Below are 26,403 nucleotides of genomic sequence, written 5' to 3' on the forward strand. Positions count from 1 at the left end.
TCTTCCTCCCCTTGGGTCCAGAAGTCTACAGGAAGAGCTCTGCCTCTTTAAAGTACAAGGTTGTGCTCTGAGCCCTAATGGAACGAACCTAGCCCTGTCTTCTGGAATCAGGGTAATCCTGCTGAGGTCATTTCTGCCACCTCCTCCTCCCTGCTGTCAGGCAGGGGATTAGAGGAGAGGCCAGCAGATTAACGGGTTCATTTTGTCATAACCGCCGCCCCCGGCCCAGATCATCAGCCCCCTCCTGGAGCCTGCTGGTCAGGTGGGGCGGCTTCTCTGTGCACTGCTCCTCTGCAGGACAGAGAGAAGCCCCTGCCCTTGCCAAGCGTTGTAGCAAGACAAGACTGGAAGCTGGGGGAACCCCGGCTTGCCAGGACTCAGCAGGCAGAAGGCCTGGGGACGTCCCAAGGATCTGGATGACAGGCGGACAGAGCTGGTGGTCGGAGGCCACTCTCTTCTCTCCCTCCCTTCACCCTGAGCCCCACAGAGACACCATGCCAGGACTCCCCAGGTTCCACCTAGACACCAGCGCCCCCCACCTCAGGAGGCCCTGCTGCCCATGGCCGGTGGCCCAGGCCTCCCTGCCGAAGACCGCGGTCATGCTGTTCCTGCTGCTCTCCAGCACGTTCCTGTCCCCCACACGCGGGCAGACCAAGATTCCTCTGGAAACGTAAGCGTCAGCCCCCACTCCATAGAATCCTCTGGCTCTGGTCTTCCTTTCTTCCCCCTGGAGAGCTCAAGCCTCTGCCCACCCTCCTACCCCTGACCTCTGGCCTCCTTCGAGCTCTCCCCTGGGGCTTGCACTGCCCACTGTCCCTTTCCCTCCCCTCTTCCCACCGGACTCCCATTCTGGAGCCCCGCCTGCCATTGTGCGGACGCCGGCTGGTTTCAGGCAGAAGTGATCTCAAGGGCCTCACGCCTCAGGAAGGCAAGCAGCGCTGGAGCACCTGCGGGCCAGAGGGAGGCTCCTTCCGGGATAATCTCTGCAATTAGGCCACTGGGAGTAAGGGCTGTGCTGACTCAAAACGATCACCACAGCTCCCTAAGGATTTGTGAGGAAATTGGGGTTTTGACACTCTGAAAGAGTAGAGCAGCTCTGAACAGACCAAATGCCTCATGCAGCCAGGAGCTGAGGGAAATTGGACTTTGGTCGTCGTCTTCCCTTCCTGCCTCCTTCCAGACCCCCTTCTGCATCCTGTCGCTCAGGCCAGCTCCAGGAAGGAATCTGCTATCAGTCATGTGCACTTTGGTATAAAGCTGAATTGCTGAGACTGTCTGTTTTTCAGTCCTTTGCTCTGGCGGGCCTATTAAAAAAAGACATGGCTGAGATACGTGGGGAGCAGAGCACTTTAGACGGCAGGGGCAGCTCGCTCAGTCCATACCCGGGTCCGGCCACTCAAGTCCAGCATGATGGTCAGGCTGCCAGAGCCAGCTGCCAGTCTCACGTCTGAACAGCCCTGGGGACCGGGAGGCCGAACAATGCGTGTTGTGGGCGGTGGATTTCAGCAGCACTGTTCACGCTGGGTTGCAGAGCCTCTACTAGTAGTTTCAAAGCCTGGCATGGTGCTGTGCAGTTGAGGAAACAAGCTCAGAGAGGTTAGGCGACCTCCCCACGTTCACATAGGCAGTAAACGGAAGTGTCAGAATTTAAACTCAGGTCAGCTTGACCCACGCTTCCCCCACTGCTGGGCCATATGACTGTCTGTTGCTGAGGGAGATGTTGAGAATAATTTTCTATCCCCAGAACACACACCAACTAATAGCAGAAGGAGACATTGGGGATAGGCTGAGTGCTGAGTAAAGGTGGCTGGAATCCAGGCCTTGGTTGCAGAGAACTGCAGACTGGACCATCGACATAGAAACCTCGACAGTTGGCCGAGGTTATTGGCCTTCAAACCTGCCTGCATCTGCCCCCACGCTCTCCCCGGGAGCCGGACCTCTGCCAGGCCCTTGACACCAGCCCTCCTCTCTCCCCTGCTGAATCCCCCTCTCAGTCTTGTGCACCCCAATGACACCACATCTCCTCACGTCCAGCCATGCCCTCCCTTCCCACTCAGCCCTCAGCCTCCACCCCCTGCCAGGCTCCGACTGCCCTCCCAAATCTGTTCCCACCAAGATCCCCAAAGATTTCCTCCCTGCCCAATCCACTAGACATTCCTGGCCTCCTCTCCCTGGATTCCCTTTTCCTTGAATCTCGATGACTCAACTTCCCTGACAATCAATGAGCTCTCCTGGGTCTCCTCAGGCACCTGAATGAAACTTCTGTCCTCCTCAAGCAATCCTTTCCCTCTGCCTGCCCCTGAGATTGTTGGTGTCCCCCAGGGTGTGTCTTCCACTCACAGCTCTTCTCATGCTACACATCTCCTTGAGAGAATCCCTCTACCTTCAGGATTTCAACTCCCACTTGTGTGCTAATGACTCTCTCAGCCCTGCCTGTACTTGTTAGACTCGCATACGCATTGCCTATGGACAGCTCTTCCTGAAGATCATGTGAGGTTTTAAATTCAAGTGTGTGTCTTTCAAGATATAATGCAATTGGTGCCTTCTGGAGTTGTGCAGTGCACAACCTGCCCTATGGCACTCAGTAGCCCTGAAACAGGAAGGATGTTCACATTCTACATATCACAAGGGACCCTCATCACCTTCCACCCTCCCCAACTTGTACCACCCCCCTCCGATCTTCCTGATATTCTTAATTTTATTCAATAACACCATCATCAGCTCAACCACCCAAGCTAGAAACCTGAAGTCAATTTTGACTCCTCCAAGCTCTTCTATACTCTCTACCTGGAAATCTCTTCCAAATCTCTTTGGCAAGTTCAACTCTCCCAAACTTCTAACACTGAACTCAGATCCCACTTGTCCCAAGAAGCCTCCTGGCACCACCACTACCCCTCCCCAAGCTTTGTTGGCACCCTTCAGCTTCACACATGTATTATGCTATCTGTATGTGGAGGGGTGTCCCTCTCACTGAGGGTTTTACAAAGGTAAGGACCACGATGTGGCTCCAGCACTGTGTGCAATGGCTGGCACATAGTAGGACCTCAATAATTATTGGTTGGTTACTGCATGAATGCAACCTTGACAGGATCATGTGGACAAGCTCATTTTGCTCCATCCGGAGATGCTCAGATGAGGTCCTGTGTACTCACCGCAGGATGCCACCAGCCTGCCCAGGTGGCGGGATCTTAGTGCATTTCCAGGGATGGATGAGAGGTCAGGGCTTCTCCACGAAGCTGCCTGCACCCCGGGTGAAGGGTGGCCTTCTCACACCCTCCCTGCCTGGCCTGCTCTCGCCTCCGCAGAAGAAGCTCAGAGCCTCTTCCTCTGCCCCCAGCCTCATGTCCCCTCTGAAGTTTCAAGAGAGGATTTGGTGGCCGGTAGTGACCTTGAGCAGGGCACACTGAAGGGCATGGTCCATTGAGAAGTTGTGGTGCCAAGCAGTTCCTGTTTCTGTCCTCAGGGTCCTCCCCACCCTGGCCTGGGCCCGTCCACAGCCTCTTCCCCTTCTATCCTCTCTATTCTTCACTCACAAATCAGAACCCTTGGGGGCTTGGTGTCAGGCTATGTTTCCCAGCCTGTCCGCCCTGCCACCTCAGGGCAGCTGCTGAGCGCACTTCTGTTGCCCGGCAGAGTGAAGCTGTGGGCAGACACCTTCGGCCGGGACCTGTATAACACCGTGACCAAGTACTCCGGCTCACTCTTGCTGCAGAAGGTCAGTAACTCCCACCCGGGGAGCGTGCAGGGTGGTCAGAGGGCAGTCAGCCGGGGACTTCTCCTGGTGGAGAAGCAGAGTCCTCTAATCCTCAAATGTCCATGCCGTAAGGGGTCTTAGAGATCATCTAATCCTTTCTCCTCATTTTCAGATGGGCAAACTGAGGCCCAGGAAGGGAATGATTTGCCCAAGTCACAGAGCAAGTCAGTGGGGACAGTAGGGTGGAGTGGCCAAGAGCAGAGGGTCAGCTCAGATCCCCCAGAGGCTGGATGGAATCAAATCAGCAAGGGATGAAATCAGATGGGCAAGAGATTTATTTGGGGGGGTTCTGTGAAGAATAAAAGGGAGAGGGAGCAGGTGTGAGCAGAGTGGGATGTAGCCGTGACACCTGTGAGCAAGGGATGGGGAGGCCAGAGAAAGGGCGCAATGCCTGCAGGGGCTGCTTGGGCAGGAGAAGTAGATGAGCAGGACTGTGGCCCTCTGCGGGGAGAGCTTCCCTGACCTCCAGCTCTCAGGACCTCCAGCCATGCCCGGCACTGCAGAGCGCCCACATGGGGCCCTCGCTGAGGTCTAGCCCACGTCTGGCACCCGGGCAGGAAGCAGGGCCTGATGGGCAGGACGGTGCACCAGCTCCCCCTCGCCTTTATTAATTGCTTTATTGCAGATTGATACCGAGTCTGTGCTCTTACTGGATTATAAACATCATTTTCTCTGATATTTATAACTCCCAGACCGGATTTAATAACAGCCTGCCATTCTCTATTATTACCTTTTGCTAAGAGCTTTATATTCACGATTTAATTCTCACCACAACTTCATGAAGTGACTACGATCTTCACCATTTTCTAAATGTTGCTAAGAGCAAATCTCAGGTTTTATGCCTGCGCGTGGCCATACTGCAGCCCCTTCCTCCGGCTGCTGGTCGGGCCTGGAGGGAGTGGGCAGGGCCAGGCGGGTGGCTCCCTCTCCCAAGCCCACGACAGGCCACTCTAGCAATGACAGCTCAGACCCACTTCCGCTCATGTGGAGCTTCCACCCAGCAAAGCACCAGGTCCATTTGATTTTCTCATTTGTGCCCTCCAACCCCGGGTGAGGCAGATATGGCAATAATGACGTGGCCGTTTTGGGTAAAAGCATTCTGTGAGCGTGCTCTAAAGCCATGCAGATGTCACATCTTATAGATGAGGAAACTGAGTAACTCGCCTGAGGTCACATGGCCACTAGGTTGCCAAATGGGGTCATTAGACATTAGTGACATAAACAGTAGGTGAGAGATTATCTCCTTGCGGGCCCAGAGAGTAGACTTGAACCCAGCTCTCTTAACTCTCCTAGGTTCTCCAGTTCCTTCAGCAGAATGAATACTTACAGCTGCTGCTGAGCTCTGCCCAGGCAGTGAGAATTATAGTTCACATGGTTGCGAGCAGGGGCACGCTGATACCACGGGACATCAGGGAAAGATGAACTGATGTCTCATAGTCCCTGTGAGCAGCCCCAGGGAGGCAGCATGCTTGCATAAAGAAATCTGGGAGACCTGGGCCATCCCAGGTCCTCCATTCACTGGCTGTGTGACCTTGGTCAAGTTTGTTGACTTTCTGAGCCTCAGTCTACTCCCTTTTAAGGATATTAACCACAACGTTAATGTCCAGAGTTCCTGGAACAGAGAGAACTTTGATAAAAGTCAGCTATTAATGTTAGTGGGGGAGATTATACCAGAAGGGGAGAGGCTGTCCTTGCCTCTTGTTGAGTCAACAAGACTTCACAGGTGTGAATGCACTACTTGAGAAGATGGAGGCCACACATAATCATCTACAGGACTACAGGTGCCCATCTCTCCCACTTCTCCTGCACAGAAATACAAGGATGTGGAGCCCAGTCTGAGTATCTTGGAGGTGGATGGCTTAGAGCTGGTGAGGAAGTTCTCAGAGGACATGGAAGCCATGCTCCGCAGGAAAGTAGAGGCTGTCAAGGTACTCTAAGTTCTATGATTTGTGGGGGGTTCCACCCCAGCACCCATGACACCAAAATGACCCTCAATGTTGTGCCCCTTTATCCCCTCTTCCTACCTTATGAGTGTCTGCCTTGTATCTTCATGAGCCAAAAGATCCTTGTAAAGGAGAAAATGTTGGGAATAAAGGGAAGAGAGGTGGGGGCTGGAATTTGAGCTCTGCCTGAGGGAACCGTGTCCAATACAATAGGGTCAACCTACAGTGTTAAGAGGGGTTCTGCGTCACAACCTCATATTCAGAGACGGGCATAGAGCAGGTACAGAGTAAGAGTTTTGGGGGTCACCAGCTGAATGAACAGGGGCATGGATGGATAGCTGATGGCTGGAAGGGAATATAGCTGGATGGAGAGCTCGAAAAGCAAGCTCCCTCATCTCCTCTCCCTTTTCTCTGCTCCCCTTTTCTCCTTCCCCTACTCCTCCCTCCATGCTCTCCTCTTCTGCATATCAACCCACCCTTCACGGCACCCACGTGCTCTGAAGGCCACCCAGCCAGCAGAGGTACTTAGAGTGCTGGGCTCGTGCTCAGGTGATTCCCACACTGCACATCCACCTACCCAATGTCTGCAGAGACCTGGCTGGCTGGAGAGACACAGTCCCTGCTCCACCCAGCCAGAAATCTGGCCATCCAAGACCAGTCTTATCCCCAAAAGGCCTCTCTTGGGGGAACCAGGAAAACAAGGCGAGAGGAGACGGAGCTAGGATGGTAGATTGTGCAGGGGAGACAGAGGGCAGGGGTTGGGGAGAGAGCAAGCTGCAGCCTGACCAGTGTGCCTGCCTGGCTCCCCACCTCCCCATCAAAACCCATATTCTGTGAAGCATCAGTGTCAGAGTCGCTGGGGCCTTCTTTCCCACAAGTTACAATTTGCAGCCTCTTTTCTACAGCTTAGGGGAGAGGGATCGTAGCATCAGAGAAGATAACTTGGGGACTGGAGAGCTCATCCCAGGCTACAGCAGGAGGACATTGATCTCACATACAACCAACACGGGCAGTAATGTCTGCCTCCTTCTATCTGCAGTGCTGTTTAAAACACCTCTCTGGGCAAAGACATCGGGATGCAAGAATGCACCACTTCGGGTGCTGGTCCTTGTGGTGCTAGAGCAAAAGTAATCCTGGTGCACTCCCAGAGGCCAGGGCCCTGGGCTCTCTGGGGCTCCGGTTGCACTGTCTTTCCCACGGCTTCAATTGAGGAAAACCAACCAAAAGAGTGCTTGCTCTGCAGATCTCCAAGCACCAGACCCTCTCCCGCCTGGGGGTTACATTGGGGCCTCAGTCACAGGCCCTTCTACAGGGGCATCCATGGGGAAATTTCCTGCAAAGCAGCACTAAAATTATCTTTGCCCTGTGGAATTTCTTCCTCACATCCTAGGGTTTGGGGGTTGGATTATTTTACCTAATATACAGTTGTATGGATAGAGACTCTGAGAGGCTTAGTGGCTTGCACCCTGACAAAGCCAGAATAGGAGCTCAGGTCCTTTCTACCCCGCCCCTCCCCCAGACTTATTGAGGTATAATTGACAATTAAAAAAAATTGTGTATATTTAAGGTGTGCAAACTGATGACCCAAAAATATACATATACATTGTGAAATACTCTTCTCAACCAAGCCAATCAACATCCATCTCCTCACACAGTTACTTTTTCCTTCCCTCCTTCTTTCCATCCTTCCCTCCCTCCTTCTGTCCTTTATTTATTCTTGTATGTGTAATGAGAACACCCAAGATCTACCCTCTTAGCAAATTGCAAGAACACAATACAATACTGTCAACTAAAGTCACATTGCTGTGCATCAGTTTTCTACATTAGTTTTCTTATTTCACTCGGCAATACAGCCCCTAAGTCCGTCCATGTTGTTGCAAATGGCAAGATTTCGTTCTTTTTTATCACTGAGTAATATTCTATTTTATTTTTTACCACATCTTTATCCATTCATCTATCAATGAGCAAATGAGTTATTTCTATACCTTGGCTATTGTAAGTAATGCTACAATAAACATAGGGAAGCAAATATCTTTTTGAATTAGTGTTTTTATTTTCTTTGGGTAAATACCCAGTAGTGGAATTACTGGATCATCTGGTACTTCTACTTTTAACTTTTTGAGGAACCTCCATACTCTTTTCCACAGCGGCTGCACCAATTTGCATTCCCACCAGCAGGGCACAAGGGTTCTTTTTTCTTCATATCCTCACCAACACTCGTTATTTCTTGTGTTTTTGAGTTTAGCCATTCTCACAGCTGTAAAGAGGTATCTCATTGTGGTTTTAGTCTGCATTTCCCCGATGATTAGTGATGTTGAGCATCTTTTCATGTGTCTGTTGGCCATCTGGATGTCTTCTTCGGAAAAATGTCTATTCAGTTCTTCTGCCCATTTTAACTGGATTATTCTGGGGTTTTTTTCTGTGGCATTGTATAAATTCTTTGTATATTTTGGATATTAATGCCTTATCAGATATATCATTTGCAGATATCTTTTCTCATTCAGTAGGTTGCCTTTTTATCTTGTTGATGGTTTCTTTCATGTACAAAAGCCTTTTATTTTGCTATAGTCCCAAAAGTTTAATTTTGTTTTTGTTTCCCTTGCCAGAGGAGACATATCTAGAAAAATGTTTCTATGGTCAATGTCAAAGAAATTACTCCTTGTGTTTTCTTCTAGGAATTTTATAGTTTCAGGTCTCACATTTAGGTCTTTAATCCATTTTGAGTTTATTTTCCTGGACAGTGTAAGAAAGTGGTCCAGTTTCATTCTTCTGCATGTAGCTCTCCAATTTTCCCAACCGTAGTTTCATTCTGTTGATTATTTCCTTTGGTGTGCAGAAGCTTTCTGGTTTGATGCAGACAACAAAAGCAAAAGTAGGTATGGGTGATGCAATCCCATTTCTATTTTCACTTTTGTTCTCTGTGTTTTTGATATCATATGCCCCCCCCCAAAGAAAGACCAGTGTCAAGAAGCTTTTTCTCTATGCTTTCTTCTAGTAATTTCATAATTTCAACTCTTACACTTAGGTCTTTAATTTATTTTGAGTTGATTTTCATATTTGGTGTGTGATAAGGGTCCAATTTAATTCTTCTGCATGTAGATACTTTTCCCCACACCATTTATTGAAGAGACTATTTTTTTGCCATTGTGTGTACTTAGCACCTTAAAGATCAGTTGATTGTAACTGTATGGATTTATTTCTGGGCTCTGTTCTGTTCTATTTGTCTATATGTCTGATTTTGTGCCAATATCAACTGCTTTGATTATTGTAGCTTTGTAATATACTTTGAAATCAGGAAAGTGTGATGTGAAATCAGATTTGTTATTCTTGCCCAAGATGGTTTTGGCTAGTCAAGGTCATCTATGGTTCCATATGAATTTTACAGTAGTTATTTCTATTTCTGTAAAGAATGACTTTGGGACTTTGATAGAGATTGCATTGAGTTTATAGATCACTTTGGGTAGTATGGACATTTTTTTTGGTATTATTAGTCCCACTTTTTTTATTATGTTATGTTAGTCACCTTACAGTATGTCATTAGTTTTTGATGTAGTGTTCCATGATTCATTATTTGCGTATAACACCCAGTGGTCATCACAACACGTGCCCTCCTTAATACCCATCACGAGGCTACCCCATCCCCCGACCCCCTCCCCTCTGAAACCCTCAGATTGTTTCCTGGAGTCCATAGTCTCTCATGGTTTGTCTCCCCCTCTGATTCCCACCCCTTCAGTTTTCCCTTCCCCTAATGTCCTCTGTGCTATTCCTTATGTTCCACATATGAGTAAAGCCATATGATAATTGTCTTTCTCTGCTTGATTTATTTCACTTAGTATAATCTCCTCCAGTCTCATCCATGTTGATGTAAAAGTTGGGTATTCATCCTTTCTGATGGCTGAGTAATATTCCATTGTATATATGGACCACATCTTCTTTATCCATTCATCTGCTGAAGGGCATCTCAGCTCCTTACACACTTTGGCTATTGCGGACATTGCTGCTATGAACATTGGGGTGCATGTGTCCCTTCTTTTCACTACATCTGTATCTTTGGGGTAAATACCCAGTAGTGCAATTGCTGGGTCCTAGGGTAGCTCTATTTTTAACTTTTTGAGGAACCTCCATACTGTTTTCCAAAGTGGCTGTACCAACTTGCATTCCCACCAACAGTGTAAAAGGGTTCCCCTTTCTCCACAACCTCTCCAACATTTGTTGTTTCCTGCCTCGTTAATTTTTGCCATTCTAACTGGTATAAGGTGGTATCTCAGTGTGGTTTTGATTTGTATTTCCCTGATGGCTAATGATGTTGAACATTTTTTCATGCATCTGTTATCCATTTGTATATTTTCTTTTGGGAAGTGTCTGTCCATGTCTTCTGCCCATTTTTTGACTTGATTATTTGTTTTTTGGGTGTTGAGTTTGAGAAGTACCTTATAAATCTTGGATACCAGCCCTTTATCTGATATGTCATTTGCAAATATCTTCTCCCATTCCTTGGGTTGCCTCTTAGTTTTGTTGACTGTTTCCTTTGCTGTGCAGAAGTTTTCTATCTTGATGAAGTCCCAAAAGTTCATTTTTGCTTTTGTTTCCCTTGCCTTTGGAGATGTGTCATGAAAGAAGTTGCTGTAGCTGATGGGTAGTATGGTCATTTTAACAATATTAATTCTTCCAATTCATGAAAAAGGATCTTCCTGTGATCTGTGTCTCCTTTAATTTCCTTACTTCCCATGATGCTCTGCAATGCTGGAGTTCTTTTTTTTTTTTTTAATTGTGGTAAATACACATAATATAAAATTTACCAGTGGGGTGCCTGGTTGGCTCAGTCAGTTAAGCATCTGACTCTTGGTTTAGGCTCAGGTCATGATCTCAGAGTCATGAGATAAAGCCTGGCACTGGGCTCAGTACTGGACATGGAGCCTGCTTAAGAATCTCTCTCCCTCTCCCTCTGCCCTTCCTCCCCTGCTCACACTCTCACATGCTCTCTCTCTCTAAAAAGAAAATAAAATAAATATAAAAGTTACTATTTTAACCATTTTTAAAGTGTACAGTTCAGTGGCATGAGATACACTCCATGAAACTATCATCACTATCTAATTCCAGAACTTTTCATCACTCCCAAACAGAAACCCTGTAACCCATTAAGCAGTCACTCCCATTCCCTCACCCCCCTGGCTCCTGGCAATCATTATTCTGCTTTCTGTCCATAGATATTCCATTCTGGATATTTCACAAAAGTGGAATTATACAATATGTAACCTTTTTATATCTGGAGTCTTTCACTTCATGCTTTTAAGTTTCATCCATGTCTTAACATGTATCAGAACTCATTTATTTTTATGGCTGAAAAAGTTTCCATTTATGAGTATCCCACATTTTGTTGGGATGTTCATCAGTTGATGAACATTTGGATTGTTTCTATCTTTCGACTACTGAATACATATATTTGTATGTATGTGTGTACAGTAGATACATATGTGAATATATGTATATACACATACACACATTTAATAGACTTATTTTTTATGTTTATTTTTTAAGATTTTATTTATTTATTTCAGAGAGAGAGAGCACACGCACAAGCATGGGGGGGTGGCAGATGGAGAAGCAGACTCCCCGTGGAGCAGGGACCCCGATGCAGGACTTGATCCCAGGACTCTGGGATCATGATCTGGGCTGAAGGCAGACGCTTAACCGACTGAGCCACCAGGTGCCCCTAGACTTTATTTTTAAAGCAGTTTTAGGATCACTGCAAAATTTTGAAGAAAGTACAGAGTTCCCATATACCCCTGCCCCCACAAATACAGTCTCCCCAGCTCTCAGCACTTCCCACTGGAGAGGTACATTTGTTACAATTGATGAACCTACATTATCACATCATTATCAGCCAAAGTCCATGGTTTACATGAGGGCTCACTCTTGGTGTGGTACGTTCTATGCGTTTTGACACATGTATCCACCGTTATAGATCATATGGAGTAGTTTCACTGCCCTAAAAAATCCTCTGTTTTCTGCCTATTCATTCCTCCCTCCCCACAAACCTCTGGCTACCACTGATCTTTTTCCTGTTTCCACAGTTTTGCCTTTTCCAGAATGTCATGTAGTTGGAGTGCAGGATATAGCATTTTCAGACTGGCTGCTTTCACTGAGTAATATGCATTTACCTTTTGGCCATTGTGAGTAGTGCTGCTCTAAACCATTGTGCACAAGTTAGTGTTTGAGTACCTCTTTTCGGTTTTCTTGGGTGTATTCTTAGCAGGAGCAATTATTAAAGACCTGCTGACCTCGTTTTGCCCATTCATTCTCCCTTCTGTGTCCCTGTCCTGCAGAATCTGGTAGAGGCTGCTGAGGAGGCTGACCTGAACCATGAATTCAATGAGTCTCTGGTGGTGAGTCCTCCTGCTCCCAGACCTGCTGCAGGGACAGTATAATGACCGATGGCCCAACCCCCACCAAGGGCCAGGGTCACCTGAGTACAAGATACGGAGTGGGGGTGGGGGGGAGGTGGGAGGTCCCACACTGTCTTTTAATGTGCACAGGATCTGTATGAACCTACAATAGTTTGATTCTGAAATGGTCTCTGGTCTTTTGAGAAGAGATTTGTGGACCAGGTAGGAGAGAGAACTCTCAAGACTTGGGGAGCAGGGGACAGAGTGGTAATCCACCCATTCCATAAACATTTACTGCCGACTGCAATGTGCTAGCCTCTGCAAAGATTAGAAAGTCAGGAAACTCGTAGACCAAATAACTTTAGCATATGGCATGTAACGAGCCCATGAGAGTTGGTAAACAGAGTTAAAAGAATACAGAAGGGAAGGGGCAGAGGCTCGGACACTCCTGCAGATAGGGTGGCAGTAGGGCCAGCCTCAGGCTGAGGGAGATTTGAGCAGAAAGGGCATGGAGAAGCTGAGGGAAAAGAAAAGACACTGAAATTGGAAAACACAAGAGTGAGGAAATTGTGAATGGTCAGCTCTGTATGTCAAACGGATGGAGAAGTAGAAAGTGACTGTGGACAGATAGAAATCCCCCCAACATTGCCTGTTAGAGCCAAAGAGTACACTGCTGACTCCTCAGAGGAGCATCGGGGTCACAGGCTGTTTCTTAAAGAGAGAAGCCTCACCACCATTCTGGGTCTCTAGGAGCTCCCCACACTGGAAAAAAAAATGGTGAAACCCATGAGGCTGCCTCTGTCTCTTTACCTCACCCTGGATCTCTAGCTGCCTGTCTCTGGCTCCAATCGGGTCATGCCCACACACGCTTGACAGAGTGGGGAACTGAAGCAATAAGCTAGACCATTTACATCAAAAACCAAGTGAATCAACCATGCACTCCAGTATCTGGATATGTATTGTCTGTATGCGTGATGCAGATTACTGCCTGCATTGTCCATGGGTGTTGCTGGTATGGATGCTATCAGTCTGTCTGACCCCATCTCTCACATCTGAGTCCTCTCAACTGTGCCATTTCTTTTTCTCTCTCTCACCCTGTGGGCCTCTTGTGTCCATACTGTCTGTCCTGCTCATTCCCTTCCACCCTAGTTTGACTATTACAACTCTGTCCTGATCAACGAGAGGGACGAAAACGGCAATTACGTGGAGCTGGGGGCTGAGTTTATCCTTGAGTCCAACGCACACTTCAGCAACCTGATGGTGAACACCTCCATCAGCAGCGTGCAGCTGCCCACCAACGTGTACAACAAAGGTAACTCCCTGCCCCACCACCACCTGGCCCTCTCTGATCAGCTTGTACTGTGAGTTTTAATGCTGTGCCTCTATTTTCCTGAGAAGCCCTGCAGAGTGTAAACTGAGTCTCCAACCTCCTTGACTGAAGAGAACATGAAAAAGGATTCTACACAAGTCTGGGCTGAGAGAAAGCTCAGTGTTCCTGGATTAGAGGGTGTTCGTGTGGCTCTCCGAGTGTGAGGTAGCAGGCAGTTGTGAACAGCATCACTGCAGGCTGTGTGTGTGTGGTCAGCAGATGAAGAACTGGTCACTATTGCTTCTGACTTTGTTTACCCAGCAATTCCTTCTATAATCTCACCCTTTAGACCCAGACATTTTAAATGGAGTCTACATGTCTGAAGCCTTGAACCCTGTTTTTGTGGAGAACTTCCAGAGAGACCCAACACTGACCTGGCAATATTTTGGCAGCTCCACTGGATTCTTCAGGATCTATCCAGGTAGGGACATCAGGAGGCATCTCCGTGGCCTTCCGGCTTTTTCTGGGAATAGGGCAATAGAGACATTGAAGACACTCAGGGGCACTCAGGCCCCCAGTGAATGGGCCCCCCCTCCTATCCAAAAGTATCTCCAACCCACATTTTGACATTCTTCACAACATGATAAGCACATTTACAAGAAATAGCTGTCAAATGAATGAATGAATGAATGAATGAATGAATGAAACCATCAAACACCATGGTAACCAGCCCCAAAATGCCCACATTAAACTCTTGTCCCATGAAAAGCACTATGGAAAATGCAAAAATAGGATAAAACAAGTCTTGATCTTAAGAAATTTACATCCTAATTGGAGACATGGAGGATACTCATTTGAAGTGCTCAACAGCAATGTAGAAAGTGTCATAGGTTAGTATGTGACTAGTGGTCAACTAAATGGGTGGCATGGAGAAAGATCCCTTGTCCATCAATAAAAATAGAAAACAGAAACATCTACCATGAAGTTTGCATTTTACTGCAACCCATTTTTATATCTTAGCACACTGTCTATAAAGTCTTGAAGTTGTCCTGTTTTTCTGAGACAGGAAAGCAGAAAAATCCTAAAGGACCCCTCTGTGTCCCCAGGCTGGAAAAGTCAGTTCCTCTATGGGACTACACAGGGATCTTAGAATCCACAGGGTTCCTGTTGTTCGCATGCCCTTGCTTGAAGTCAACTCACATGTCCCTCAGGTCTTCTCCAGGGTAGAATTCCTGCAAATATTTCTGCCACATCAGGGCTTCCAGAAACATCAACTTGTGTGCAAAAAACACAGTCCAGTTATGGCCCATCAGTTGGCAAAGAAAGGGGCAATTTCTCACACCCACACCACATTTACAGATACATGTCAGCCCTCGGGAGGACAGTATTGGGTTGACTATCTGTCTGATATCTCTAGCTGCCTGTCTCTGGCTCCGATCGGGTCATGCCCACACACGCTTGACAGAGTGGGGAACTGAAGCAATAATCTAGACCATTTACATCAAAAACCAAGTGAATCAACCATGCACTCCAATATCTGGATATATATTGTCTGTATGCGTGATGCATGGTACCACTGTTCCCGTGAGTCCATGCAGGCCTATTTCTATTTATTTTATTTTATTTTTATTTTTGTCTATAATATAACGAATGCTTGTATATACATCACTGATGCAAAAACTAGAATGTTACCAAACCTCTAACTACTTAATATGCTCCTCCTCTGATCTGCCCTTGGTCCCCCAACTTCCCCCCAGTCCCACCCTCCCCAACTGACCAGGTAACAGCTATCCTGCGCTTCGAACTTACCCCTCCATTTTAAATTTTTTGGCTGTCTGCTTAGTTATTTAGTCTTATCTCATATTTACAAACACACACACACACACACACACATCTGCTTAAAAATATGTGTTTTGTTTTGCTCATTTTTGGAAATTATTAAACTGGTTTTATGTATAGGCTTTCAGAGCTTGCTTTTTCATTCAGTATTATATTAGCAACATTCATCTGGGTTGTCACATATATCTGTACCTTGTCATTTTTGTTCCTGCATCATATTCTTGGGGGCCAATGTATCAGTTTATTCATCCTCCTGATCCTGTCTGGGTTGTTTGCAGTTTTTTTATTTTTCTTCTCTGTTTTGTTTTGTTTTGTTTTTTTACTTTTAAGAACAGGGTTGCTATGAACATTTCCTATGCATGTGTCCCAAGACATATTATAAGAGCTTCTCTTGGGCATGTACCTAGGGATAGAATTGCTAGGTCTTAAGATACGTGACCGTTCAACTATGACAAGAAAGTGCAAAATTGTTTTCCAAAATGCTTGCACTAATTAAATTCCCACCAGCCATGAATAAGAAATTCTGTTGATCCACATTTTCTCAAACCCTGGGTATTGTGAAACATTAACCATTTTTGTTAATAACACTTTAGTACAAAATAGTATTTCACTGTGGTCTGGCATTGCATTTCCTCCATCACTTGTGAAGCTGAGCATCTCTTTCTTCATATGTCATTTGTTGTATGTTTTTCTTCTTCTGTGAAATGCCTATTATGTCTTCCGTCTGCCATTGCCTTTCCTAATGTTAACACGTCTTTACGTTATTATGAAAACCTAACTTGACTATAGCAAACTGGTCTTTTATGCATTGCTGGATTTAGTTTACTAGTATCTTGTTTAGATTTTTTGCACCCATGAGTGAAATGGTCTTGTAATTTCTTTTTCTGGTACTGTCTTTGTCTGGTTTTCAAAATTATACTAGCTTCATAGAATAAACTGGGAAATATTCCCTCTTTTTCTGGTTTTTGGAAGTATTTAAATAAATTAGAGTGATGTTTTCCTTGAAAGCTTGTTAGGATTCATCTATAAAACCATATAGGCCTGATTTTTTTTTATGGAAAGATTTCAAACTAGCACTTCAATATATTTGATACTTGCAGGACTAATAAGCCTTTCTATTCCTTCTTAATTTGGTAAAATACTTTTTCTGAGATTCCATCCATTTTGTCTGAGTTTTCAAAATTATTTCCAGGAAGCTATTTATTCTGTTACCTTTTTAATCTCTGCTTTATCTATAATTATTTCCCCTTTTTATCTATAGTATTACTCATTTTTTTCTTTATCATTCTACCACTGGGTTCTCTGTTTTGTTAGTCCTCCTCAGGTACCGTCTCTTGCCTCCATGTAATCTGTTTCAGTTCCGATCTTATCTCCTCTTCTCCCTTTCCTTGGATCTCTCTGCTGTTCTTCTTTCTAACTTATTAAATTGGACACTTAGCTTTAATTTTTGGCCTTCCTTTGTTTCTAAAGTAAGCGTTTATGGCGAGACCTTGGCCCTAGAAGCTCCAATTTTGCTGCATCTTACAGGGTGTGATTAGTAGTGGGTTTTAAATTTTTTTAATTATGGTAAAATACATATAACATAAAACTTATCACCCTACCTTTTAAAATGAAATTATAATTGATATACATATTATATTAATTTCAGACATACAACATAGTGATTCAGTTTTTTTTTATACATTATGGAAGGATCACCTTGAAAGCTCATTACCCTCTGTGACTATAGTTATTACAATATTATTGACTATATTCCCTATGTTGTACATTACATCCTTGTGACTTATTTATTTTATAACTAGAAGTTTGTATCTCTTAATCCCTTTCACCTCCTTTGCCCATTTCCTAACCCCCTCACCTCTGTCAACCACCAATTTGTTCTCTGTATCTGTGAGTCTCTGTTTTGTTTTGTCTGTTCATTTGCTTTTTAGATTCCACACATAAAGTATTTGTTTTTGTCTGACTTATTTCACTTAGCATAATACTCTCTAGCTCCATCCATGTCATTGCAAATGGCAAGATTTCATTCTTTTTATGGCTGAGCAATATTCCATTGTGTATATATACCACATCTTCTTTATCCATTCATCTATCAGTGAATACTTACGTCACTTCCATGTCTCGGCTATTGGGTTAGCGCTGCAGGAATCATAGGGCTGCATATATCTTTTCAGATTAGTGATTTTATTTTCTTCAAATAAATATCCAGAAGTGGAATTGCTGGATTGTGTGGCAGTTTTATTTTTAATTTTTTTAGGAACCACCATACTGTTTTCCGTAGGGACTGCACCAATTTACATTTCCATCAACAGTGCACAAGGGTTCCCTCTTCTCCTCATGCTTGCCAGCACTTGTTATTTCTTATCTTTTTGATACTAGCCATTCTGATAGGTGTGAGGTGGTGTCTCACTGTGGCTTGATTTGCATGTCTCTGATGATGAGTGACGCTGAGCATTTTTTCATGTGTCGGTTGGCCATCTGTACATCTTCTTTAGAAAAATGTCTGTTCGGTTCCTCTGCCCATTTTTTAATCAAGTTGTTTGCTTTTTTGTTGTTGAGTTGTATGAGTTTTTTTATATATATTTTGAATATCAACTCCTTCTTGTATGTATCATTTGCAAATATCTTCCTCCATTCAGTAGGTTGCCTTTTACTTTGTTGATGGATTCCTTCACTGCAAAATGTTTTTAGTTTGATGTAGTCCCATGTTATTTTTGCTTTTGTTGCCTTGCCTGAGGAGACCTATCCAAAAACATGTTGTTAAGACCGATGTCAAAGAGCTTATTGACTATGTTTTCTTCTAGAAATTTTATGGTTTCAGGTCTTACATTTAGGTATTTGATTTATTTTGAGTTTATTTTTTATATGGTGTAAGAAAGGAGTCTAATTTCATTCTTTTGCATGTAGCTGTCCAGTTTTCCCAGCACGAGACTGTCTTTCCCATTGTTAATGTTCTTGCTTCCTTTTTTGTAGATGAATTGACCATATAATTATGGATTTGTTTCTGATTTGTTCCATTGATCTGTGTGTCTGTTTTGTACCGGTACCATACTGATTTGATTACTACAGCTTTATAGTATAATTTGAAAGCAGAGAATGTGTTTCCTCTAGCTCTGTTCTTTCTCAAGATTGCTTTGGCTATTTGGGGATCTTTTGCGGTTCCATACAAATTTTAGTATTATTTGTTCTTGTCCATCCTAACTCCTAACGACCTTTAAGTGTTTGATTCAGTGGCATTAAGTACATTAATGTTGTTGTGCAACTATCACCACCATCCAGCTCCAGAACTCTCTTCATCTTGCAAAATTGGAACTCTGTACCAATTTAAACAATAACTCACCATTCCCTTTTTCCTTCCAGCCTCTGGCAACCACCATCTACTTTTTATCTCCATGAATTTGACTACTCTAAGTATCTTGTATAAGTGGAATCCTACAATATTTGTCTTTTTATGAGTGGCTATTTAACTTTGTAATGTCCTCCAGATGCATCCATGTTGCAGCCTGTGTCAGAATTTCCATCCTTTATAAGACTGAGTAATATTTCATTGTATGGTAGACCACATTTTGTTTATTCATTCATCTGTGGATGGACACTTGAGCTGCTTCTACATTTTAGCTATTGTGAATAATGCTACTATGAACAGGGATGTGCAAATATTTCCTTGAGACCCTGCTTTCACTTATTTTGGATATGTCCTGAGACGTGGAATTCCTGGGTCATATAGTAATTCTATTTTTAATTTTTGGAGGAACTGCCACACTGTTTTACATAGTAACTATATCATTTTATATTTCCATCAAGTGCACAAGGGTTCCAATTCCTCCCCATCCTTGTTATGTAAAAATTTTTTACTCACATCTCAATGGATGTGAGTGGTATCTCATCATGGTTTTTGATTTGCATTTTTCTAATGACTAGGATGTTGAGCATTTTCTCTTGTACTTATTGGCCATTTATATATCTTATTTGAGAAACATCTATTCAAGTCCTTTGCCTATTTTTGAATTCGATTGTTTCCTTTTGTTGTTCTTGAATTGTAGTTCTTTATGTTTTGTGGATATTAACCTCTTATCAAATAAATAATTTGCAAATATTTTCTCCCATTCTATGGTTCTCTTTTCACTCTATTGATTGTGTCCTCTGATACACAGAAGTTATTGCCTGAGTTTTTGGTGTCATGGTAGTGTTTAAATTATCATTTGCTTCTATACATTTTTTAATTTCCCTGTGATTTCTTTTTTGATCTTTTAGTTGTTTAAAAGTGTTTTAAAATTTCCAAATATACCCGATTATAGTTATCTTTTCGTTATAAATTTCGTTTTTTTCCGCTTTTTTCATTGTTATGTTAATCACCATACATTACATCATTCGTTTTCGATGTAGTGTTCCATGATTCATTGTTTGCATATAACACCCAGTGCTCCATGCAGTATATGCCCTCTTTAATACCCATCACCAGGCTAACCCATCCCCCGACTCCCCTCCCCTCTAGAACCCTCAGTTTGTTTCTCAGTGTCCATCGTCTCTCATGGTTCATCTCCCCATCCAATTTCCCCCCTTAATTTTTCCCTTCCTGCTATCTTATTCTTTTTTTCTCTTTTAAACATATAATGTATTATTTGTTTCAGAGGTACAGGTCTTTGATTCAACAGTCTTACACAACTCACAGCGCTCACCATAGCACACACCCTCCCCAATGTCTATCACCCAGCCACCCCATCCCTCCCACCCCCCCCAACTCCAGCAACCCTCAGTTTGTTTCCTGAGATTAAGAATTCCTCATATCAGTGAGGTCATATGATACATGTCTTTCTCTGACTGACTTAATTTGCTCAGCATAACACCCTCCAGTTCCAGCCATGTCATTGCAAATGGCAAGATTTCATTCCTTTTGATAGTTGCATAATATTCCATTGTATATATATACACCACATCTTCTTTATCCAATCATCTGTCAATGGACATCTTGGCTTTTTCCACAGTTTGGCTATTGTGGACATTGCTGCTATAAACATCGGGGTGAACATACCCCTTCAGATCCCTACATTTGTATCTTTGGGGTAAATACCCAGTTGTGCAATTGCTGGGTCGTAGGGTAGTTCTATTTTCAACTTTTTGAGGAAGCTCCATACTGTTTTCCAGAGTGGCTGCACCAGCTCACATTCGCACCAACAGTGTAGGAGGGTTCCCCTTTCTCTGCATCCCCGCCAACATCTGTCGTTTCCTGACTTGTTAATTTTAGCCATTCTGACTGGTGTGAGGTGGTATCTCATTGAGGTTTTGATTTGGATTTCCCTGATGCCGAGCGATGTTGAGCGCTTTTTCGTGTGTCTGTTGGCCATTTGGATGTCTTCTCTGGAAAAATGTCTGTTCATGTCTTCTGCCCATTTCTTGATTGGATCATTTGTTCTTTGGGTGTTGAGTTTGATAAGTTCTTTATAGATTTTGGGTACTAACCCTTTATCTGATATGTCATTTGCAAATATCTTCTCCCATTCTGTCGGCTGTCTTTTGGTTTTCTTGACTTTCTTTTGCTGTACAAAAGCTTTTTATCTTGATGAAGTCCCAAAATTCATTTTTGCCCTTGCTTCCCTTGCCTTTGGCGATGTTTCTAGGAAGAAGTTGCTGCGGCTGAGGTCGAAGAGGTTGCTGCCTCTGTTCTCCTGTAGGATTTTGATGGACTCCTGTCTCACATTTAGGTCTTTCAACCATTTTGAGTCTATTTTTGTGTGTGGTGTAAGAAAGTGGTCCCGTTTCATTCTTCTGCATATGGATGTCCAATTTTCCTAACACCATTTGTTGAAGAGACTGTCTTTTTTCCACTGGACATTCTTTCCTGCTTTGTCAAAGATGAGTTGACCATAGAGTTGAGGGTCCATTTCTGGGCTCTCTATTCTGTTCCATTGATCTATGTGTCTGTTTTTGTGCCAGTACCATACTGTCTTGATGCTGACAGCTTTGTAATAGAGCTTGAAGTCCGGAATTGTGATGCCATCAGCTTTGCTTTTCTTTTTCAACATTCCTCTGGCTATTCGGGGTCTTTTCTGGTTCCATACAAATTTTAGGATTATTTGTTCCATTTCTTTGGAAAAAGTGGATGGTATTTTGATAGGGATTGTTTTGAATGTGTAGATTGCTCTAGGTGGCATTGACATCTTCACAATATTTGTTCTTCCAATCCATGAGCATGGAACGTGTTTCCATTTCTTTGTGTCTTCCTCAATTTCTTTCATGAGTATTTTCTAGTTTTCTGAGTCCAGATTCTTTGCCTCTTTGGTTAGATTTATTCCTAGCTATCTTATGGTTTTGGGTGCAACTGTAAATGGGATCAACTCCTTAATCTCTCTTTCTTCTGTCTTGTTGTTGGTGTATAGGAATGCCACTGATTTCTGTGCATTGACTTTATATCCTGCCACTTTACTGAATTCCTGTATAGGTTCCAGCAGTTTTGGGGTGGAGTCTTTTGGGTTTTCCACATAAAGTATCATATCATCTGCAAAGAGTGAGAGTTTCACTTCTTCTTTGCCAATTCGGATGCCTTTTATTTCTTTTTGTTGTCTGATTGCTGTGGCTAGGACTTCTCATACTATGTTGAATAGCAGTGGTGATAGTGGACATCCCTGCTGTGTTCCTGACCTTAGGGGGAAAGCTCTCAGTGTTTCCCCATTGAGAATGATATTTGCTCTAGATTTTTCATAGATGGCTTTTATGATATTGAGGTATATACCCTGTATCCCCAAACTCTGAAGAGTTTTGATCAAGAAAGGATGCTATGCTTTGTCAAATGCTTTTTCTGCATCTATTGAGAGGATCATATGGTTCTTGTTCTTTCTTTTATTAATGTATTGTATCACATTGATTGATTTGTGGATGTTGAACCAACCTGGCAGTCCAGGGATAAATCCCACTTGGTGGTGGTGAATAATCCTTTTAAGGTACTGTTGGATCCTATTGGCTAGTATTTTGGTGAGAAATTTTGCATCCATGTTCATCAAGGATATTGGTCTGTAATTCTCCTTTTTGATGGGGTCTTTGGTTTTGGGATCAAGGTAATGGTGGTCTCATAAAATGAGTTTGGAAGTTTTCTTTCCATTTCTATTTTTTGGAACAGTTTCAGAAGAATAGGTATTAATTCTTCTTTAAATGTTTGGTAGAATTCCCCTGGGAAGCCATCTGGCCCTGGGCTTTTGTTTGTTGGGAGAGTTTTGATGACTGCTTCAATTTCCTTAGTGGTTATAGGTCTGTTCAGGTTTTCTATTTCTTCCTGGTTCAGTTTTGGTAGTTGATACATCTCTAGGAATGCATCCATCTCTTCCAGATTACCTAATTTGCTGGCATATAGTTGCTCATAATATGTTTTTATAATTGTTTGTATTTCTTTGGTGTTGGTTGTGATCTCTCCTCTTTCATTCATGATTTTGTTGATTTGGGTCATTTCTCTTTTCTTTTTGCTAAGTCTGGGCAGGGGTTTATCAATCTTGTTAATTCATTAAAAGAAACAGCTTCTAGTTTTGTTGATCTGTTCTACTGTTGTTTTGGTTTCTATTTCATTGATTTCTGTTCTGATCTTTATTATTTCTCTTCTCCTGCTGGGTTTAGGTTTTATTTGCTGTTCTTTCTCCAGCTCCTTTAGGTGTAGGGTTAGGTTGTGTATTGGAGACCTTTCTTGTTTCTTGAGAAAGGCTTGTATTGCTATATACTTTCCTCTCAGGACTGCCTTTGCTGTATCCCAAAGATTTTGAACAGTTGTGTTTTCATTTTCGTTGGTTCCATGAATTTTTTAAATTCTTCTTTAATTTCCTGGTTGACCCATTCATTCTTTAGTAGGATGCTCTTTAGCCTCCATGTATTTGAGTTCTTTCCGACTTTCCTCTTGTGATTGAGTTCTAGTTTCAAAGCATTGTGGTCTGAAAATATGCAGGGATTGATCCCAATCTTTTGGTACCGGTTGAGACCTGATTTGTGACCCAGGATGTGATCTATCCTGGAGAATGTTCCATGGGCACTAGAGAAGAATGTGTATCCTGTTGCTTTGGGATGGAATGTTCTGAATATATCTGTGACGTCCATTTGGTCCAGTGTGTCATTTGAAGTCTTTATTTCCTTGTTGATCTTTTGCTTAGATGATCTGTCCATTTCAGGGAGGGGGGTGTTAAAGTCCTATTATTGTATTGTTGTTGATGTGTTTCTTTGCTTTTGTTATTAATTGGCTTATATAATTGGCTGCTCCCATGTTAGGGGCATAGATATTTACAATTGTTAAATCTTCTTGTTGGATAGACCCTTTAAGTATGATATAGTGTCCTTCCTCATCTCTTACTATAGTCTTTGGTTTAAAACCTAATTTGTTGGGACGCCTGGGTGGCTCAGTCAGTTAAGCGTCTGCCTTCGGCTCAGGTCATGATCCCAGGTTCCTGGGATCGAGTCCCACATCGGGCTCCCTGCTCAGCGGGGAGCCTGCTTCTCCCTCTGCCTGCCACTCCCCCTGCTTTGGCTCTTTCTGTCTCTCTCTCTCTCTGACAAATAAATAAATAAAATCTTTAAAAATAAAATAAAATAAAAAATAAAATAAAATAAAATCTAATTTGTCTGATATAAGGATTGCCACCCCAGCTTTCTTTTGATGTCCATTAGCATGGTAAATGGTTTTCCACCCCCTCACTTTCAATCTGGAGGTGTCTTTGCATCTAAAATGAGTCTCTTGCAGACAGCATATCGATGGGTCTTGTTTTTTTATCCAATCTGATAGCCTGTGTCTTTTGATTGGGGCATTTAGCCCATTTACATTCAGAGTAACTATTGAAAGATATGAACTTATTGCCATTGTATTGCCTGTAAGGTGACTGTTACTGCATATTGTCTGTGTTCCTTTCTGGTCTATGTTACTTTTAGGCTCTCTCTTTGCTTAGAGGACCCCTTTCAATATTTCTTGTAGGGCTGGTTTTGTGTTTGCAAATTCCTTTAGTTTTTGTTTGTCCTGGAATCTTTTTATCTCTCCTTCTATTTTCAATGACAGCCTAGCTGGATATAGTATTCTTGGCTGCATATTTTTCTCATTTAGTGCTCTGAAGATATCATGCCAGTCCTTTCTGGCCTGCCAGGTCCCTGTGGATAGGTCTGTTGTCAATCTAATGTTTCTACCATTGTAGGTTACAGATCTCTTCTCCCGAGCTGCTTTCAGGACTTTCTCTTTGTCCCTACGACTCATAAGTTTTACTATATGATGTCGGGGTGTTGACCTATTTTTATTGATTTTGAGGGGGATTCTCTGTGCCTCCTGGATTTTGATGCCTGCTTCCTTCCCCAAATTAGGGAAGTTCTCTGCTATAATTTGCTCCAATTTACCTTCTGCCCCTCTCTCTCTTTCTTCTTCTTCTGGGATCCCAATTATTCTAATATTGTTTCGTCTTATGGTATCACTTATCTCTCAATTCTGCCCTCGTGATCCAGTAGTTGTTTATCTCTTTTTCTCCCCTTCTTTATTTTCCATCATTTGGTCTTCTGTATCACTAATTCTCCCTTCTGCCTCATTTCCTAGCGGTTAGAGCCTCCATTTTTGACTGCACCTCATTAATAGCCTTTTTAATTTCTACTTGGTTAGATTTTAGTTCTTTTATTTCTCCAGAAAGGGTTTCTCTAATATCTTCCATGCTTTTTTCAAGCCCACCTAGTATCTTTAAAATTCTCACTCTGAACTCTAGTTCTGACATCTTACTAATGTCCATATTGATTAGGTCCCTGTCAGTCGACACTGCCTCTTGTTTTTTTTTGAGGTGATTTTTTTCCATCTTGTCATTTTGTCCAGAGGAGAATAGGTGAATGAGAGAACAAAATGCTAATGGGGAACGACCCCAGAAAAATATACACTAAAAAAATCAGAAGAGACCTCAGGTTTTTAGATGAATCCACAAAGAAATGTTTACAGCATAAGTACCAGTGCAGGCAGATACCTGGAAGGCGCACATGCCACTGTGGTGACCACCATCGCCGGCTGGCCCATCCCCTTCCTGGTGACCGCAGCCACCACCACTGAGCAACTGACACTAACAAGTAACTAACTACTCACTGCTGCCGAGTCTGCCGCGCGCTCCCGGCAGACCACTGCCCGCCCAGCCCACCAGCCTCTCATTATAAATTTCTAATTCAGTTTATTTGCAGTCAGAGAAACTGGCATGTGTGGTACTGATTATGTGAAATCAGATGAGATGCTGTCAAGTATGTCATCAAGTTTTATAAATATTCCATGTGTGCTTGAAAAGAATACATGTGCTCTAATTGTTGGATGAAAATTTCTGCATATGTTGTTAGGCCAGGCTTGTTAATTGTATTGTTTAAATTTTCTATATTTTTGCTGATTTCTCTATCTTTGCTATTTGACCTTCATTAGCCCCACGACACTTTCTGTTGTAAGTCAATTTTGTCTGATATCCATAGAGTGATACGAGTTCTTGGTTAGTATTTGGGTAATATATATTTTTTGCCTCCTTTTACTTCCAACCTTCTGTGTTGTTTTGTTTTGGTCCTATCTCTTGAAAATAGCTTATAGCTTTTCAGTTTTTATCCAAACTGACAATCTCTTTTACTGGCTGGCAAGTTAAATACATTTACATTTATTGTATTGATATATTTGAACATGCTATTGTATGATTTTTAAAATTTTTACTTGTTCTTCTATTTTTATGTTTCCTCTTTCTCCTTGTTTGTCTTTTTCAATGATTAAATTTTGATAAATATCCCCTTCCCTCATTACTTCTCTATTTTTCTATCAGTTTGGAATTTATCCTTCTGGTTTTATTTTTAGTAATTACCCCTGCAATTTTATCAGGCATACTAACACAAGATGTTAAAATTAAATAATATCTTTACTCTCCTTCCAGTCACAAAAGGGCTTTAGGACTCTTGCACTTACATCTCCTCCCACCTTGACTTCCATTCTATTCTTATCTAACATTTCCCTTTTCTTATTCCCACAAATTAGATACTGTTACTGTTACCTGAGACAAACATTGCCTATTTGGAATTAACGCTTTGTTTACTATTTTATTTGCCAGCCATTCCTTCATGCATCTCAAGCTGTCTTTCCAAGATGCTTTTCCTTCTTGAAGTAAATCCTCCAGAAGTTCCTTTCCAGTAGGTCTCTGGGTGGTAAACTGCTCCAGCTTTGTTTAT

At 43.0% G+C, this 26,403-nt stretch overlaps 1 protein-coding gene across 1 annotated transcript in view; it reads left to right on the forward strand.

Annotated features, from left to right (window-relative positions):
* Positions 1-494: 494 nt before the first annotated feature.
* The window catches only part of CACNA2D4 (calcium voltage-gated channel auxiliary subunit alpha2delta 4), a 133,712-nt gene continuing 107,803 nt past the window's right edge, over positions 495-26,403 (forward strand). Inside the window, exons 1-6 of the mRNA XM_028121034.2 lie at positions 495-670; positions 3,634-3,715; positions 5,566-5,682; positions 12,024-12,083; positions 13,233-13,395; positions 13,742-13,873. Of these exons, the coding sequence (XP_027976835.2) occupies positions 495-670; positions 3,634-3,715; positions 5,566-5,682; positions 12,024-12,083; positions 13,233-13,395; positions 13,742-13,873 (730 nt within the window). The remainder of the gene's footprint in view (positions 671-3,633; positions 3,716-5,565; positions 5,683-12,023; positions 12,084-13,232; positions 13,396-13,741; positions 13,874-26,403) is intronic.

Source organism: Eumetopias jubatus, unplaced genomic scaffold (genome assembly GCF_037043125.1).
Source record: "Eumetopias jubatus isolate StellerSeaLion01/CBP00866 unplaced genomic scaffold, mEumJub1_p1.0 scaffold_8, whole genome shotgun sequence".
Taxonomy (NCBI): domain Eukaryota; kingdom Metazoa; phylum Chordata; class Mammalia; order Carnivora; family Otariidae; genus Eumetopias; species Eumetopias jubatus.